This window comes from Pseudopodoces humilis, chromosome 18 (genome assembly GCF_049639895.1).
Source record: "Pseudopodoces humilis isolate 2021_Gansu_Grassland_sample_001 chromosome 18, ASM4963989v1, whole genome shotgun sequence".
NCBI classification, from domain to species: domain Eukaryota; kingdom Metazoa; phylum Chordata; class Aves; order Passeriformes; family Paridae; genus Pseudopodoces; species Pseudopodoces humilis.
Window position 1 is genome coordinate 14,394,293 of NC_142217.1, and position 16,344 is coordinate 14,410,636.

The window sequence follows — 16,344 nt, forward strand, 5'->3', positions numbered from 1 at the left end:
TTTTTTTTTTTTTTTTTTTTTTTAAGCATTCAACTCGAAATGTGTGGTTAGATTCTATTATTGTGTTTGCTTTTGGTGGGTTTGCTTATGGTGTGCAACCATATTAAAACCTTACTGAAAGTCAATGTGGATCATATCTACTCTTCCCACCTGGCCAATTACACTGTCAAAATGGAAAACAGATTATTTGATATTTATTATTTGCTCCAGTCAAACAGATATTGGCTGTTCCTTGGCACATTATTATCCTCATGGATGCTTGTATATTGACTCATATTTTTTTTCCAGGTTCTTTCTGTGTATTGAACTTGAGTTTGATTTGTCCATATTTCCTTTAGTTGGTCTTGCCTTCTTTTAAAAGGTTGTGTACTCTGTTTGCCCTTTTGTAATGTTCTGGGATGTCACCTGTCATCCACAAGTCCTAGAAGAGAATGGCTAATTATTCAGAGATGGCTCCATCTCTATAGGGCAAATTTCATCAGGCCTTTCTGACTTGATTACATCCAGCTTAACTAAATATTCGTTAACCTGTTCTCTATTCCACCCTACATCCCTACTTACATTGTTGTCACTTTTAATTTCTGTGGAGAGTCTTGTCAGCACCAACTTCCTGTTGTGTGTGAAAATGCAGCAATGCAGATATCAGCCTTCCTTCCCTTTCTGCCTCACCTGTCTTGTGCTCATTTTTTCTTCCTGCTGTTTGACCTGTTCTCCTCCTCTCCCTCAGATTTCTAATGTATTTATGAAATCTTTCTCATTGCCTTTGCTGCCCTTCAGGTGATAACTCACTTTGCTCTTTGGCCATTCTGATTTCATCCCTATGTGCCTGTGCTGTCTATTTATACACTCCCTTAGACCTGTGTCCTGTTTCAACTTTTTGTCCAATTTGCTTTTGATTTTCAGGTCATTAGTGAGCTCTGAATGCAAACATATTGGCCTCTTAACATCTTTTGTCTGCATTGGGATAGTTGTACCATTTTTTTTTTTGTCTCTTAAAACGGTCAGCTAGCTTGGATTCCTTTTTCCCTTAGAATTCCTTCCCAGGGTGATGTTACCTGCCAGTCCCCCCCATCCACCTCTTTGAAGTCCATTGTCTTTATTCAACAGTTCTCACTTTTATTTTCTCAATGGTAGAAATACTGAGGTTCCTGGAGGAAGTAGTTAGCTGCAAAGAGAGAAAAAGGGAAAATTGCTCATGCTGGGTACTTCTGTGATCTTTTCTAAGAAGTGAGCTGTGCTTCAAAAACAGATAAAAAAACAATGTGTAACGTTCTAAGGAAGGGTTGCAAATTTGGGGAGTTTGGGGCTTTCTTTTTTCCCTGTACACTTTTTACATCTCATTACTATAATGAACCTCCAAAACACCACTGCAGCCCCCTGGTCAAGTGCACCAAAGTGGAGTAATTGGGAAAAATAAGTGAGTGTAATTTTGTGTGCTGCCCTTCTATTCACTCATGGGGCTCAAAAGAAAAACCACTTGCTTTGCAAGAGCGACTTCTATTCAGAGCCTTTGAACTAATGTTCCTGCTCTGCCTGCCTTGTCCTCTGAGCATACACGCACCTTTGCAGCTAACATTTCTGTAATCTATATAAAAACATGTTCTAGCATTTCAGAGAGAGATTAACAGGATGAAATACTGGCAGGCACCAAGAGGGAAAACCACTTGTTTGTTTGTTTAAATATTTTACTGTGCAAGACTGTGAGATATTTCCCTTTTTCCTTTTGGGAATGTTACACCAACCATCTGAGGCTTCACTCTGTCTTCCTCTCTGCACTCAGGTCAGCCAGCACCCACATAATTTCCTCAAATACTATTAAAGATAAATGAGGCATTAATGTGCATTTGTGCACTTCAAGCCATGAGCTCCCCCTGAAAGCGAGAGCTTAACCCACATCCTCCCAGGCCCTGGTTAATATTCCTCACGGTATCCTCATATTTAGCGTTTACCTGGAGCTTATTGCAACAAAAAAAAAAGTGTAAAAACTCTGTCGAGAATTAGAACCAAAATTGGATGTAATCCATGTTTACAAATTCCTATTTTGATCCCAGGCTGCATTTGCACACCCGCTGGCCCTAAAACAGATAAGCAGGAAAATCAACAAACTGGATTGCTGCTCCGCCGCGCCGGGCGTAACCTCGCGGTATCGCTCGGCTCTCCCCGAGTTCTGTGACAAATTAATAAGTGTTTGTATCTCTGCTGCACCATGGCCTGCACCAATGGGTGCTGTCACTTCTTGAAGGGCTTTGTATGGTGATGAGCTTGAAAGCTTTTTGATATTCATGGGGTGTTGTCACCCTCCTCCTGCCTGTTTGCTTTGGGGAATCCAGCAGCTGTGTTGCGGTCACCTAACGTTTAACAGGCAGCTGCCATTTATTGAGTTTGGGAAGTGGGCAGCTCGTGGAACTCCTTGCACAAAAAAATGCTCAAAAAGATGCTAAAGTGAAAAATAAACCTCATTTCAATGAATAAATAAACTCCTGAAGACTTGATCTTTCAGGAGGGTTTTTAATGCTGTTTTGGCCTGGTGAGTGGCAGCACTCCCGCTAGCAGAAAATATTTGGGATCTAATAGTATATGGAAAAAAAGTTAAGAAAATAATATGAATTCTTATTGACCATCCAGATATTTCACATTCTGTAAGATATTCCTTTCCCTCAAGTTTCCTCCAATCACCTTTTAAAGGTTATACTTTCATTCATAACTTTGGATTTTTAAATTTATTTTTCCTAAGGTATCTGCAACATCTTATTGTCATAATCTAGTAAGGAAAGGAAGCTGCTCATTCCTTCACTGCAGCAATTGCCTGTTATAGCCCTCAAGCATACATTAATTTCTCTTTGAACACTTTCCGTTTACCTCTATTGATTTGCCTCGTTTGATTTCACTTAACATTTCCTTTCTTCTCCTATCCCTTGCTGCTGAAATTCATCAACTTAATAATTTTATCTTTTTGATCTTGCATTAGCCCTAGTTATTATCCAAGCTGTAGCTTAAGTACTGAGTCTTCTGTGCCACTCAGAAAAAATAAAAGTAATGCTTTTTATGCCAGTCTGGATCCTCATTGTCATGAACTAACTGGAGATGCAGGGGGTGAGAATGAAGTACTGTGTGTCTCTCAGGTGGGTTGTAGGTAGCAATAAAAATGAGCTGAGTTCAGGGGTAGAGCTTGGATATTTGCCTTGGAATCAGACCTGTGGAGGTGTTGAGTTTCTTAGGAAATCTGTTAAGGGGATGGCTGTGGTTTTGTAAACTCAGGAAAACAGATATTTCCTCAGACTTTGAGCCAACAGCAGATGCAGGAGGGGGCAGTGAGAGCTGGTGCTGTTTTTCACAGGGATGCAAGGAAAGGCAGTTTGCAGAGCCTGTCACAGACACAAGCTGTGACAAGTGATTTCCTCTTTCTCACAGCTAAATTAATTTTTTCACTAGCCACAGACCCACATTTGTGTAAGATATTGTCCTAGATATGTATGTGTTCCTTTTCCTAACCTGGGTGTGTTTGTAATTGCCTTCCAGCATGAGTGCCACCATTTAGCAGTAAATAGTTATCTTTCTATTCCCCCCTTACATTTAAACTACACTTCATATTTTACAAAGGTTTAGAAAAGAGAGGAAATTACGTGACAAGGATATGTCCCAGATATCGTACTTATCTTTTAATAACTAGATAAATCAACTTCTCTATTCTTTTAATGTTCTCTGTTTCCCTCCAGGTCTTATTCTTTACGTCTTATGTCCCTTTATCAAGCTTCTTTAGCCATCTTAGTTGCTTTTTCCTTCATTTTTCCTGCTTCTGTCAAAATTTCCCCAGTGCTTTTCTTTGACTATTTTTCCTCCTTGTTAAGTGTTCCTGCACTGGGGTTTTCACTCCCACATTCTTCACATCAGTATAAACAAAAAAAGATCATATATATGAGTTCCTTCTCCCCGTTGCTCTCTTTCTGTGGACTTTTTAAAAAGATCAAAATATTGCAGCATTAAAAGTACAGAAATACTTTGTTGAAATATATTGGACCAGTAATGGAAGAACTAGACCCATGGATAAAAGGAGATAATTTGCAGGTGAAAGAATGAAATGTTGAAAGTGTAAGCCCCCAAGACTTTGCTGAGATCTAAGCACACTCAGGAGCACTGAAAAATCAGGAGACTTTTTAATTGATTAGAATAGAATAGAATAGAATGTGCTATTCCAGTTGGAAGGCACCTATAACAATAATTAAGTCCAGCTGCCTGACCAGGTCAGTGCTGACCAAGTTACAACATTATTAAGGGCTTCATCCGAATGGCTTTTAAACGCAGACAGGCTTGGGGCATTGCCCACCTCTCCAGGAAGGCAGTTCCAGGGTTTGACCACCTTCTCTGTAAATAAATTCATCCTCATGTCCAGTGTGAACCTTGGCTGAAGCAGTTTTGAACCATCCCCACGTGTCCTATCAGTGCCAGGGAGATCATAGAACCCGGATAGTTTGGGTTAGCAGCAATCTTTGAAAGCCATCTGGTCCCACCCTCCTGCCATGGGCAGGGACATTCTCAACTAAAAAAGGTTGTTCCGAGCTGTGTCCAGCCTGACCTTGTGTATTTCCAAGGATGGGGCAGCCACCACCTCTCTGCAGCGGTGTTTTCCTACCCTGGGAGATCAGCACCTGCCTTTCTACACCCCCTCCTCAGGGAACTGCAGAGAACAGCCAGGTCACCCCTCAGCCTTCAGCCTAGACAAGCCCAAAGTCCTCAGGCACTCCTCATAAGACATTATTCCCAGCCTTTGAAGAAATCTAAAGCTGTCCACCCGGGTGTGGAAGTGTTCCTGTAGGAATAAACCAACCACAGCCTGGGGGAGCTGGGGCCGAAGGCACAGGTGCTTGGAAAAGCCAGCTCACTCCTCGAGGTGTCAGTGCAAATTGTTCCATGTCAAGCAGCTGTGACTGTTGCCCTACATCCCCAAGCAGCTTCCAGAAAAGAAAGAACAAGGAAACCCTGGTGCATCATCAGTGGCACTTCGAGAGTCTGCACAACAAAATTAATACCATCTGCATCCCAATTAAATGCCACTGTTTGTGTCAGAGTGCACCACACACGAGTGGCATCGATTCCAGGGACTGCAGGAACTCCGGGCCTTTTCTGTGAATGGCAATGTGGCAATTGTGGCATATTCACAGTGGGAAATAAATGTCATTGGGTTTTCTCTAATAGCCATAGGTAAGATCAGCCCTTCAGATTTCATGCACTGACCTTCCCAAATGAACCATGCCAGGTTTGGCTCCCCTTGGTCTTGTTACCGCCAAGATGCGGTGGGAGTTCAAACTCTAGCTGGGATATTAATTCCATAAGAAAGAGATGGCTCAGGTGCTGCAGACCTCTTTTGTCATTCAGAGGATGAGCAGAGGGTTGGCAGAACTGTGCCACGACTGTTTTGTTTTCAGCTGGTTTGATTTGGATTTGTTGGCTGCGCTCTGCCCTGTGTAACTCCATGGAGCATTTAATCATACATTCAGCTCGGGCAATAAAACCCCACGTCAGTTCTGCTATTAATTGATTTTGGAAGTCAGCTGCTGGACTGGAAGTTACCATTGAGCTCCAGAAGCGAGAGCCTGATTGAATTTCTGGGTTTACAGAGTGAATTTGAACATTTGGCAGACCCTCTTTGGGGGACAGTTGTCGCTAGTAGTGCGTAAGAGCCCTGGAAGCCCTCCTTGCACAGTGGAATCATTAATAACCCAGGCTAAACTGTGAGCTCTTGATTGTCAGGCAGGGTGGAAGGGGGGTTATTGCTTACAGGCATCAGCAAAATTGATTATTGAGACCTGCATGGATGAAGCAGGACCACAGAGCTTGCAGGCTCCTTCTCGGGCTCTGGGCAGGGGCGGCGATGCTGAATGACGGAAGGGTGGCTTTATTGGCAGTTCTGGCACTCACTGCTGAGGGAAAAGCACGTGCAGAAATAGGAGCAAGCTTTGACTGGAGTAGTGTGAAGGCTGCATGGTTTGAGCAGCCCAGCTGCTGGAGCTGCAGCTAAAGAACCTTGAATTTAAACCAGTGCTGAAACTGGGAGAGGGCAGAACAACCTGTGAGCTTGGATTGGAAATCTGGAACTGGAGCCTTGAACCACCTCAGTCAGGTGACACATTGCACCAACTCTGTTCCTTTGCTTTCCAAAAAGGTACCAGTATGCCCAGGAAAGATTAAACTGGTTTTGCATCTTGTTGGCCTAAAGGATGGAACATGAACTTGGTTTCATGGCAGTTGTATCCAACAGAGCCTCGTGTGTGAGTGATTTCCTTTGTAAGGTGTGTGGCATCTGCCAAAAAACCAGAGCTTTATAACACCAAAGGCAGTAAATTACTTTTCTCCCGACTTCAGATAAGCATGTAATTAGGATAAACTAATAGTGTTGGAGCTCTTTTATCCCTGCTAGAGAAACCAGCTGAGCCTTTTCCCCTCTCTGCTTGCAGGGTACCAGGTCGCCTACCGCCTGGCCAGCAGCAGCCCCAACAAGTTCACCACGGTGGAGGTCGGCTCCACAGTCCGGCAGTTCACGGCTACAGACCTGAGCCCAGAGTCAGCCTACATCTTCAGGACATCTGCCAAGACCAGGCAGGGCTGGGGGGAGCCTCTGGAAGCCACGGTGATCACCACTGAGAAACGAGGTAATGCTTGCAAGCCGTGGGTTCAGGGAATTTCTGTGCCTGCCCTGGAGCCTGCGCTGCACTTACGGGGATTTTAATAGCAGGGTACGCCTCCTCCTTCTCACCCCATAAACCTGCCCCAATCCATAGCAACATCATGATTTCAGAAAGCAAGGCAGACTTTTATGAGACACAGTTCTTCTAACCTGCCAGGCTGTTGGAATTGATTTTTCCATCAGCTGCTATATTGGCCATATGCAGCCTCCTTTTGCAGTCAGATGGGGTGGTTTTTTTCAGCTCTCTCGTTTTCTAGAAAGATTGCAATCTTAAGAAAGTAAGTGATGGATGAATTATATTGATTAGGGAACGCAAAATGGGAGGCAGTGGCGTTGCAGAATTTCTCCATGGCTCCTCCATTGTGCCTCAGCCCTGACCTAATGTGTTTGTAATTACTCTGGCCTTTCGCTGCCACACGCTCGAGCAGAGCCTTTGCATCTGGATTGCCCAGACTTTTTCTGCTTCTTGCATCAGCCATGAAATGGTTGTTTGCATCCTGACTCTCCAGACAAATTCTGTTCTGAAGGGAATCTATAAGGTGGCATTTACATGTGTGTGTAAATGAAACCAGATGCTTTGATACCAAATGTACTGAAATGTGAAAGACATGTAAGGTATTACAGGATCTGCTCTGCATCACTGCTTGTTTTTAATGCTTTGGCTCAAGGAACTGCTCATTCCTCCAGTTTTAGTACTGATCTGTAGAGCTTCAGTTAAAAAATTTGCATTTTCTACTTGTGCATGAAGATTTTTAGGTTTTTTTTAATTCAGGGCTAAAGAGGATATATTGGTGAATATGTTGGTGGAGAAAGAAAGTGTGGGTTTTTCCCTGGTCTTGCACATAGGTCATGTTCCACTGCAAAGAACATATCTGGTCTCATGAGCTGCCAAAATCAAAACAAGCCAGGGTAAATCTACCAGCACCACTGGGTCTTGTGCCATGTGATGTCTGGATATTGATATTTTTTAAGTAAAACTCTCCCTCAAAAACTAGAACCATACAACTCCTGTACCTGGTGAAAGTCACAGTTCAGAGAGGAGCACAGTCCAGGAGGTCACCAGGCCAGACCTCCACAGACATCTTTCAACTGTTGTTAGAAGTTCTGCATGTGCTTGTGGCCTGCTCTTGGTTCTTGCCCAAGTTATGCACTATAATGCAACCAATGACATTTAATTCCTAAAATGTGCTTGATAAGCAATCATTTGTTTAAAGTCCTTTCTACACCTTGCACAACATTTATTGCAAGAGTAAGGATTTCCCATTGTATTTGCCAACAATGTCTTCCTTTTTCTTTAACACTTCTAAGAAGGGAGGAAGTTGATGTTCAGCAAGAGCCTGTGAGATGCATTTCAACTATCCTGGCCTGTTTGGTTGGGTTTAAAATTCCCTCTGGCAAAGCTCTGCAGATCATGTGCAGCCTTCTCAGTGCATAACAGTGCAGTCCTCAGAGAAAGAACCTCTGGAGATGTATTAGGAAATTGGAAGTGCCTCTGTTAAAGATACTGTCCATCAAAGAGATTTATCAGCTCAAGGTTTCTCCCACCCCTGTCTGATTGCTGTCAAAGGGGAGGTTCAAAGCCTGACATGTGGAGGCTTCAAAAAAAAGCCCACCATGCCAAAAAAAGAAAATTCTCAAAGCTCAGAGCCTCTCCTGCTCAATAAAATGTGCTGAGATTCCCCAGACTGTGCACAAGGATGCACAATGGCTCAAGGCAGAGCTCCCAGCTCTGCTGTGGGAACAATGACCCCTTGTTGCTATCAATGCTTTAGGGTTATCTTGAGTACCCAAATCACAGTGTAACATGATCCTTTTCTCTTTTTGATGGACAGCTCTGCTGGGTCTCTGTGTGCTTTGGAGCTACAAGTTTACTGGTCCCATATAAAGTGTAAGAATTAACAGTGTGTTATCTCACATCAGCAAGAATTATAAAAGGGGATGATAAAGAAATTTATGCACTGCAGCTATTCTTCTAACAAGAAATTAACCTGAAAAGTGTATACATGACAATAAATATTCTAGAATGAAAAGATATTTAATTCCTGTTAATAAAGATATATTTAATATCCTCACAGTGCTTGATACTGAGGTAGACAGACACAATTCTCTTGAAAATTAACAAAATTGGTCACTCTTGCCCTTGTAAATTCCTTGCTTAATCCCAGTATAAATCTTTACATTTTGCAGTGATGCCTGTGATTTATAGATCCCAAGTTATATTGTATATCTGTATTCTCCAGAGCCTCTGCTGCAGTGCTTTGAATCTACACTTCAGAATAGTCAACACCGGTGATCAAGGCAGAATTGGGTCAAAAAATTTAAATGTAGCAAGAAATTAAAAGTAGTCTATGGAGTCATGTGGCCTGGAAGAGTCAAGCCTGCACTGACAGTCTCACCTTAGCACTTGCTTGTGGCTAAACTCCCATAAATAAACTCTTTATACTAATGGGTTTGTACAAACAGTCAGGGAGTATATCCTGCAACACGGGAGATTTTAAGATCTCCCATTAGCAGCAGAAGGAAACCCAATCATGGGAGACTGACTGCAAGATCTGACCTGCCCAAAAGTGCAGAGCTTATCAGCAGAATGTATAAAATCCCTGCATGACTCTCCCTCCCTGGCATGGAATAACCCCGCGTCCCTGTCTCCGCCTGTCAGTGTAAGGCACTGACCTTTCGCGTCGTGCTGCTGCTCGCAGGCTGCTGGCACCCAGGGCTTCCTCCAGCTAATAGCTTACAAGTCTTTGGGCACTGATGTCAGCGAGAGCAGGCTGCAGAGAAATGCCAAAACACGCAGGAAATGGTTTTAGGGGATGGTAGGGAAATGAAGCGCTGGCCACACAGAGCTGTGAGGAATCAGGCAGGCAGAGGTGTGTTTATGGAAACAAGTGCTGATGAAATTGAATTGAATTGCTTCTCAAAAGCAAGTCACTGCGGTGTCTCCAATCAATTTCTGCTTTATTACATGCCACACATTTTAATCAGAATCAATAATCTTCATGATAAACAATTAAACAATTATTCCTCACTCTATAGAGTTTCTCTATTGAAATCGATGGAGTGCGGAGACGCGGTGACGGGAAAGGAGATCTGTATTGAAACAGTTGGGGGCTGGCATGCTTACACCTGCATTGCCATTCCCTGCTCATCCCAGAGGTGTGAGGGTAATTACTCTGAAGAGATCTCCCTAAGCACTGCCTGGTTTGACTTTGCAGGTTCAAGGTTAGTGGGTATGAAAGGAAGAGTTGGGGAGCTCTGGAAGGGACCTGCACCAGGTGCTCCAGCCCCAGCTCTGTGCTGATTCCAGGCTGGGTTTGGAAGCCACAGCACCTGGAACTTCCTGGTTCCTTGCCTGGTCCAGAAATTCAGCTTCAGCTGTGTGTGCTTGGACTCTGCCACACAACAGCCTGTTCCAGCTCGCCCCTTCCTCTTCCTCGTGCCTCAGCTGGGGGAAGAGGACCCTGCATAGCACAGAGAGAACAGAGTTCCTGGTACCAAGGAGTAAGAACAGGTTAAAAAGTGAGCTAATTTACAGATTCTGTCAAAAGAGCAATTGCAGCCAGGAGCACAGCTGAGTTTCATTAAAGATTGCCTTGCTTTGCTGGGCTGCCAGTCCCGATGATTTTTCTTTAACCTGCTGGGTCAAGTTCCCCCCCTAAGTTTGAGGGCCACTGTGTGAAAGGTTTATATCCTATGGTGACCTTTGATGCAGGGAGATAATAATCAGTTTTACTTCTTCTCCTTGCAGTAGAAGGTTAAGGAATGGGATGGTTGTATACTTCATGTGGCAAATCCAAAAATTCAATGCCCATGGCTTTACCACTGTGAAAATCTGCCAGGCTGTCACATTTTACGTTGTTCTGGATTTCCTCTCAAAGCAGCTAAATTCTGGTTTGATTGCAGAACGACCAGCACCTCCCAGGCAGGTGATGACCCCGCAGGGTGACGTGTCCTCCCGGAGCCTGGTGCTGACGTGGGTCCCTGGCAGCGACGGATCGTCACCGATCCGCTATTTCACAGTCCAAGTGCGGGAGCTGCCACATGGAGACTGGCAAACCTACTCCTCCTCCATCAGCCACGAGGCCACATCCTGCATTATCGAAAGGTACCACATGAGCCCAGGCTAGCACAGAAATTCCCATGCTTTCCCATGAGTTAGGAAACCAAAACAAGCATCACTCAGCTTCACGTTCCTTTTGGGGGAGAGAGGTTAAGTGAGGCCACTGCTTCCATTTTAGAGATGGTGTTATGAACAGCAGTTGGGAGATTTGCTGAAGGTCATGCAATAAATCTAATTAAAGTTGGACTGCAGTGCATCTTTTTGAAGCCTTTCCTGGAAGCTCAGCACCACAGATAACACTACTCAGGCTAAATCATATGTAGCTACACAGTGCTCTGTAAAATACAACTAGTTAAAAATCCTTTCAGTAGTGACTGATGTTAAAATCCATTCTGAATGCTGCATTGCAATTATCTCTATATAAGCTTTTCCAGATGAAATGAGAACCATTTTTATCTGTATTTTCCATACTGAAGTTTATAGATAGCATCAGAATGTTTAAACTTTGTTATTCAGGCTTCATTATAACCTCTGCAATACTGGTGTAATTAAAGTCCTTGTAACATCAGCAGAAGTAATTGAATGTCTATGAGCAGGTACTTGTTTTGCTGTCCATTTCCTCTGTTGACGAGCCAGTACAAATCAGATTATTTCTAAAAGGCTATGAGCTTTAGGAGAATCAGGTATTCTGAGCATTCAGATACAGATTTTTCAGGTCTGTTATTAAAAGCATTGGTGGCTGCCGTACATGGCAGCTCACTGGTTGGGTGCCAGTATCTTTCCAGTCAAAACCTGTAAAAACAAGGAAACCATCTATGTCACTTAGACTTGACATTGGCATGACTGAAAAGAAAAGATGAAAAAGGATGATTCACATTAATCAAGTTGCTGTAGGTAAGTAATTCTGTCCTGATAGGGTGGCCCTGCTGAAAGAAATTTCTTCTCCCCCTTACTAAAAGCACTTTCTTGTGGAAGTCCAGAAGAGTCATGGGAGTGAGAGTGCTGCCCATCAGAATGCATCATCCTTAGTGTTTAATCATTCCTTACAAGTAACTAGGGTTTGTAGTCAGTGTTACATCTGCCAGTGGATGGTTAGACACTACCAATTAATTAGTGAAATCCCCCGTAAGTTACAGCTCTGCATTTCAAACCTCTGCCTGTGACTCCAAAGACAGCCTCCCCTTCACCTCCCCTGCCAAGCCAAGACAGAATCATCTTTGCAAGGTTATGTCAGCTGGAAGTCACTCCTTGCATATCTTAAAGCACCACATAGATAAAAGAGCTACAGGGAACCTGTTGTTGCTGTCTTTATTAAATAATCCGAGTAATGGCATTAATCTGGGTTTCAGCAGGAGCGAAATGCACTGATCAAGTGGTGTGGTGTAGGGAATTAGTCAGGAGCTGGCACTTTGAATTCCAGAGCCTGCTGGGCTGACCCTGGGCACGTCTCCTGCCTCCTCCCCACCCGTGCTTGGAGGATGGGCTGACCCAGATGGCTTTGAAGGATATCTCAGCAAAGCCAGGCTCTGCACAGCCATGTAGAGCTCAGATAGCGAGCCCCACTCATGGGCTGTTCCGTGAGCTGCAGCCTCAGGTGTGTTCTCTAGTGCCTAATTCAGCAACAAATCCATGAGTGTTTCTGGGAACTCAGGGCAGGGGACGTCTGGGAAGGTGCTGGTGGCAGCAGGGGTGGGAACGCCTGGGAAAGCCGGGGGAGACAGCAGAGAAGAGGCGATGGGGAGAGGAGACAAACTGCTCAGTGACTCTGGTGGGCAGTGGGCACATTCTCTGTGGAGGCAAGTTGTGAGATTCCATCCCTCAGCCCTGTTTTCCCCGTTCCACAGCTTGAACCCGTTCACCTCTTACAAACTGCGAGTGAAGGCCACCAACGACATCGGAGACAGCGACTTCAGCGCGGAGACAGAGGCAGTCACGACCCTGCAGGATGGTAAGGGAGGAGGAGAGGCACACTGGGGGCATCACTGAGGGGCTCCTGGAACCACTGCAGGGTCTTATCCATGGAGACTAGAGTGAGAACCAGCAGCCAAAGCAGTTTTATCCACAGGAAGTTGACACAGGTAGCAATGAGATATGGCTGAATTAACAGACAGCCTTTAAGTGTCCTGCTGTGCCCTCTGATAATGAATCATACTTTCAGGAGTCTCAAAATGGATTTAAACTCCGTTTGATTGGCTTCCAAACTCTGCACTAACCATTATCTTTGCAGAAATTGAATAATTTACAAGAGAGCATTAAAAATAAATGTAGAACCCTGCATACATTTGAAGAAGTTTCTTCAATTGTTTTCCCCTCACAATCCACATCAGTCTGCAGAATGGCAAAATTGCTGAGGTATAAGTGAGAAAGGGTATGAAGCTCCTGGAAACATGAGCATTTAATCCTGAAGATCAGGACTAATAAACTGTGAATGACATTGACAAGGCTTTTATTTTTAGCCTTAGAGATCAGCTTCTAATTCCTTGATTGTATAAAGTCGATGCCTGAATGCAGAAGTAGCTCTCATGTCTTGAATGGAGGAAGGAACTCTGCAAAGTAGGAAAAGCATCAGGATGTGCTTTTACCCTGGAAAGCTGGGTAATCCTGGGACACACACAGATAAATATATATTTATATTAATATATATATATTTATATTAATATTAATTTATATTTATCCATGGGTGCTGTGAGGTGGGGGTCAATCTCTTCTCCCAAGTAAGAAGTGTTGGGACATAAGGAAATGGCCTGGATGCACCAGGGGAGGTTTAGAGTGAATATTAGGGAAAATTCCTTCACTGTAAGGTTTCTCAGACACTGGCAATGGCTGCCCAGGGCAGTGGTGGAGTTTCCATCCCTGGAGGGATTTAAAAGCCACGTACATGAGGCACTTGGGGACATGAGTTAACAGCAGGCTTGGAAGTGCTGACTTAATGGTTGGATTTGATGGTCTTAGAGGTGTTTCCCAACCTAAATGATTCCATGGCTATACATAAATATGGTGCTAGGAATAATTTCCTACAGAGCAAGGAGTGACGAGTTAGAAATGACACTGAGATGTAAAAATATGAAGCCATTTTGCCAAGGAATGTCATCTTGAAATCAGAAGAGCAGAGGACAGAGCTCAGGAGCGTGGGAAGTTAAACAGGAACCCGTGTAACACCTGACTAATGCTAAACAGCCCCTTAAAGGCATCCTGACTCTCCACCTTCCTGCACAGCAGCAGCAGGGTCAGTGTGGGCTGTGACTGGTGCTAATGAGACAGCACTGACTCACTGTTTTGGAATTTAAAATCTCATTTTAAGTTCCCTTTGAATTTAGCTACAGTGGATCCAGAGTTGTGCTTGGCCTCATCACAATACAACCAGGAAAAACTGTGAAAGTGTCTCTTCTCCCCAACAAACTGAGCATTTATTCTGCTGAGCAGCACAGAGCATTGCACTGTGGAGGGCTGTGAGCTCCTGATAAGGAGTTTCATGTCTTTGAGCTGCTCTGGAGTGTCTGGGAGTGCCACAGGCTGTGGGCACAGGAAGGGGCTAACCTGTGGTAAATTAAGCTGTCCTGACTAAAATGAGGCATGACTATGTGGCACAGACTCCTAAATTCAAAGTGGGCTTGCCCCAAAGGTGGCAAAAAATCTCCTGAAAAATCTGAGAGCAGTTTTGTCACCCATTGGAGCCAGCACACAGCTGGTTTAACTTCCTCACAGATGGGCATCTGGTGGTCTGTGAGCAGCTGGCTGCTGCAGCTTCCTCCAGGTTTATGCCCTGAGCTTTTCTTACTCTGCTCAAGCTGCCAAGGCCACAGATAGAGCAAGGGATGTAAGAGAAGGGCCTGGCTTCTCCCTGGGTTCCAACACCCACATCCACCTTCTGAGACCCACCACGAAGCAGCTAGGATGGAAGATTTCCTTCAGCAGTGAAGAAAAAGAACCTGATGAATGAAAGAAAAGCTGCCCCTTTTTCACCCTCTTGCTGTAACTGCTTTTGTTTCCTTTTTCTCTTGTTCAGTTCCAGATGAACCACCCAGTTCTGTGTTGGTAACTCCCCACACAACTTCCTCTGTCCTTGTGCAGTGGCAGGTAGGTAAAATGAAAAATTCTGATGTTCCTTTGAACAATTTTTTGGCTGCTTTGACTCATTGAATTTAAGGGTGCATTGCCAGGGACATTTTCTTGAGCTGGAAGTATTGTACTAACATTGAAGGACTGTAGCTACTTCCTTATTTGCCTGATCTAGCATAAATTTTAGTGATGAATGGAGATTCCTGGCAGTTGCTTTTACTTTGTGCCCCACTGGGAGATAAAGGAGTGTCTGTAGCGATGTCCAAGATTGTTAATTATCAGATTCTCCTGCCCTTCTGTTGCTATCCGTGGATGTGCATCTACATGGAAAATATTCCACGGAGCGTGGTGTTGGTAAGATCAGGTAATCAAAAGCTCACATCATGCACAGCCTCCTGCTGCTGGAATGATCAGAAGCCTGAGATCAGTGCCTGAGATCCCATTCATACCTCTGAGAAGCTCCACACACCCTCTTGACTCTTTGAGAGGGAAACATTGAGTTTCTTCAGAGAAAAGAAAGTTCGAGCTCTCTGCAGTCTCCCCGGGTTGGATGGGGAAGTATTTGTGTCAAGTCTGCATTTTATATTGGCACTTCCTCTGTCTTCCTTTATCTCTCAATCCTGGCCTCCTGGGAGATGCAGGAACATTTTGTGACCCAGTGCCTGAGGTTTCTTTTTGCAGAGTGGGCATTAAAAGAGGGACCCCAGTGGGGTGCTGCACGTTATCCATAACCCATCCTGGAGAGCCTCTGCCCACCCTGCTCCCCAGACAGTGTCCCCCACACATCACAAGGATGACTTTGGACAGATTGCATTACAGTGAAAAATGTACATATGCATTTACAGTACAGATGGGACTCCTTGCATTTTTGGAAGGAAAATATATGGATGAGGGTTTGTTTATTGCTGTGCAGCAGCGCTTTCAAATCTGCCTGGCTGTGCTGCTGGGTGCCTGCCCCAGCTCACGCAGGAAAATCCTGAGCAGCAGCGTTGCTTACAGCATGTTGAGCAAATAGGAGACATGTTGAGCAGTTTTACCAAAGGAATTATGGAGAGATGCAAATCTACCTCCCCACCTACAACAAGAGCCCCCAGCAAAGGGGAAAAAAGAACAGAAAGAGAAGACAAAGATGATGTGAGGCACGATGGACCACAGAAATAAGCGTTCCCCCCAGCTGACTGATTACTGGTGTGTAGTTAATGTGAAATAGGTGGTTGTTTAGGTAATTGGATGCTTTTCATTTCATGAAAGTGAAATGGGGTTGTTGTGCCAGAGCCATCTCAAGGGAGTTGTGGGCGATTATATGTCATTACCACATGTATATTAATAGGCCCTGGTAATTCAACCGTACTATATTTTTCAAATAAACAAAAATCTTCAAGTCCCACAATAGCCTCCAATTAGGAGGAAGTTTCACAGCAGTGTCTAAGAAATAATGTAAACTGAAAACAGCAGTCAAGCTAAATGGGAGAGTGGATTTCCAAGCAAAGCTAAATTTTTAACTTTGAGCTGTGTTAATAATTCACAAAACAAACTCTGGATG

General features: G+C 44.1%; 1 protein-coding gene across 5 annotated transcripts in view; it reads left to right on the forward strand.

The window, feature by feature from the left end:
- The window catches only part of SDK1 (sidekick cell adhesion molecule 1), a 382,780-nt gene that overhangs the window by 311,089 nt on the left and 55,347 nt on the right, over window positions 1-16,344 (forward strand). For all 5 annotated transcript variants that reach the window (XM_088063904.1, XM_014252723.2, XM_088063906.1 and 2 more), the window contains 4 exons: window positions 6,453-6,647; window positions 10,586-10,787; window positions 12,587-12,690; window positions 14,749-14,819. In XM_088063904.1, coding sequence (XP_087920030.1) covers window positions 6,453-6,647; window positions 10,586-10,787; window positions 12,587-12,690; window positions 14,749-14,819 — 572 coding nt within the window. The remainder of the gene's footprint in view (window positions 1-6,452; window positions 6,648-10,585; window positions 10,788-12,586; window positions 12,691-14,748; window positions 14,820-16,344) is intronic.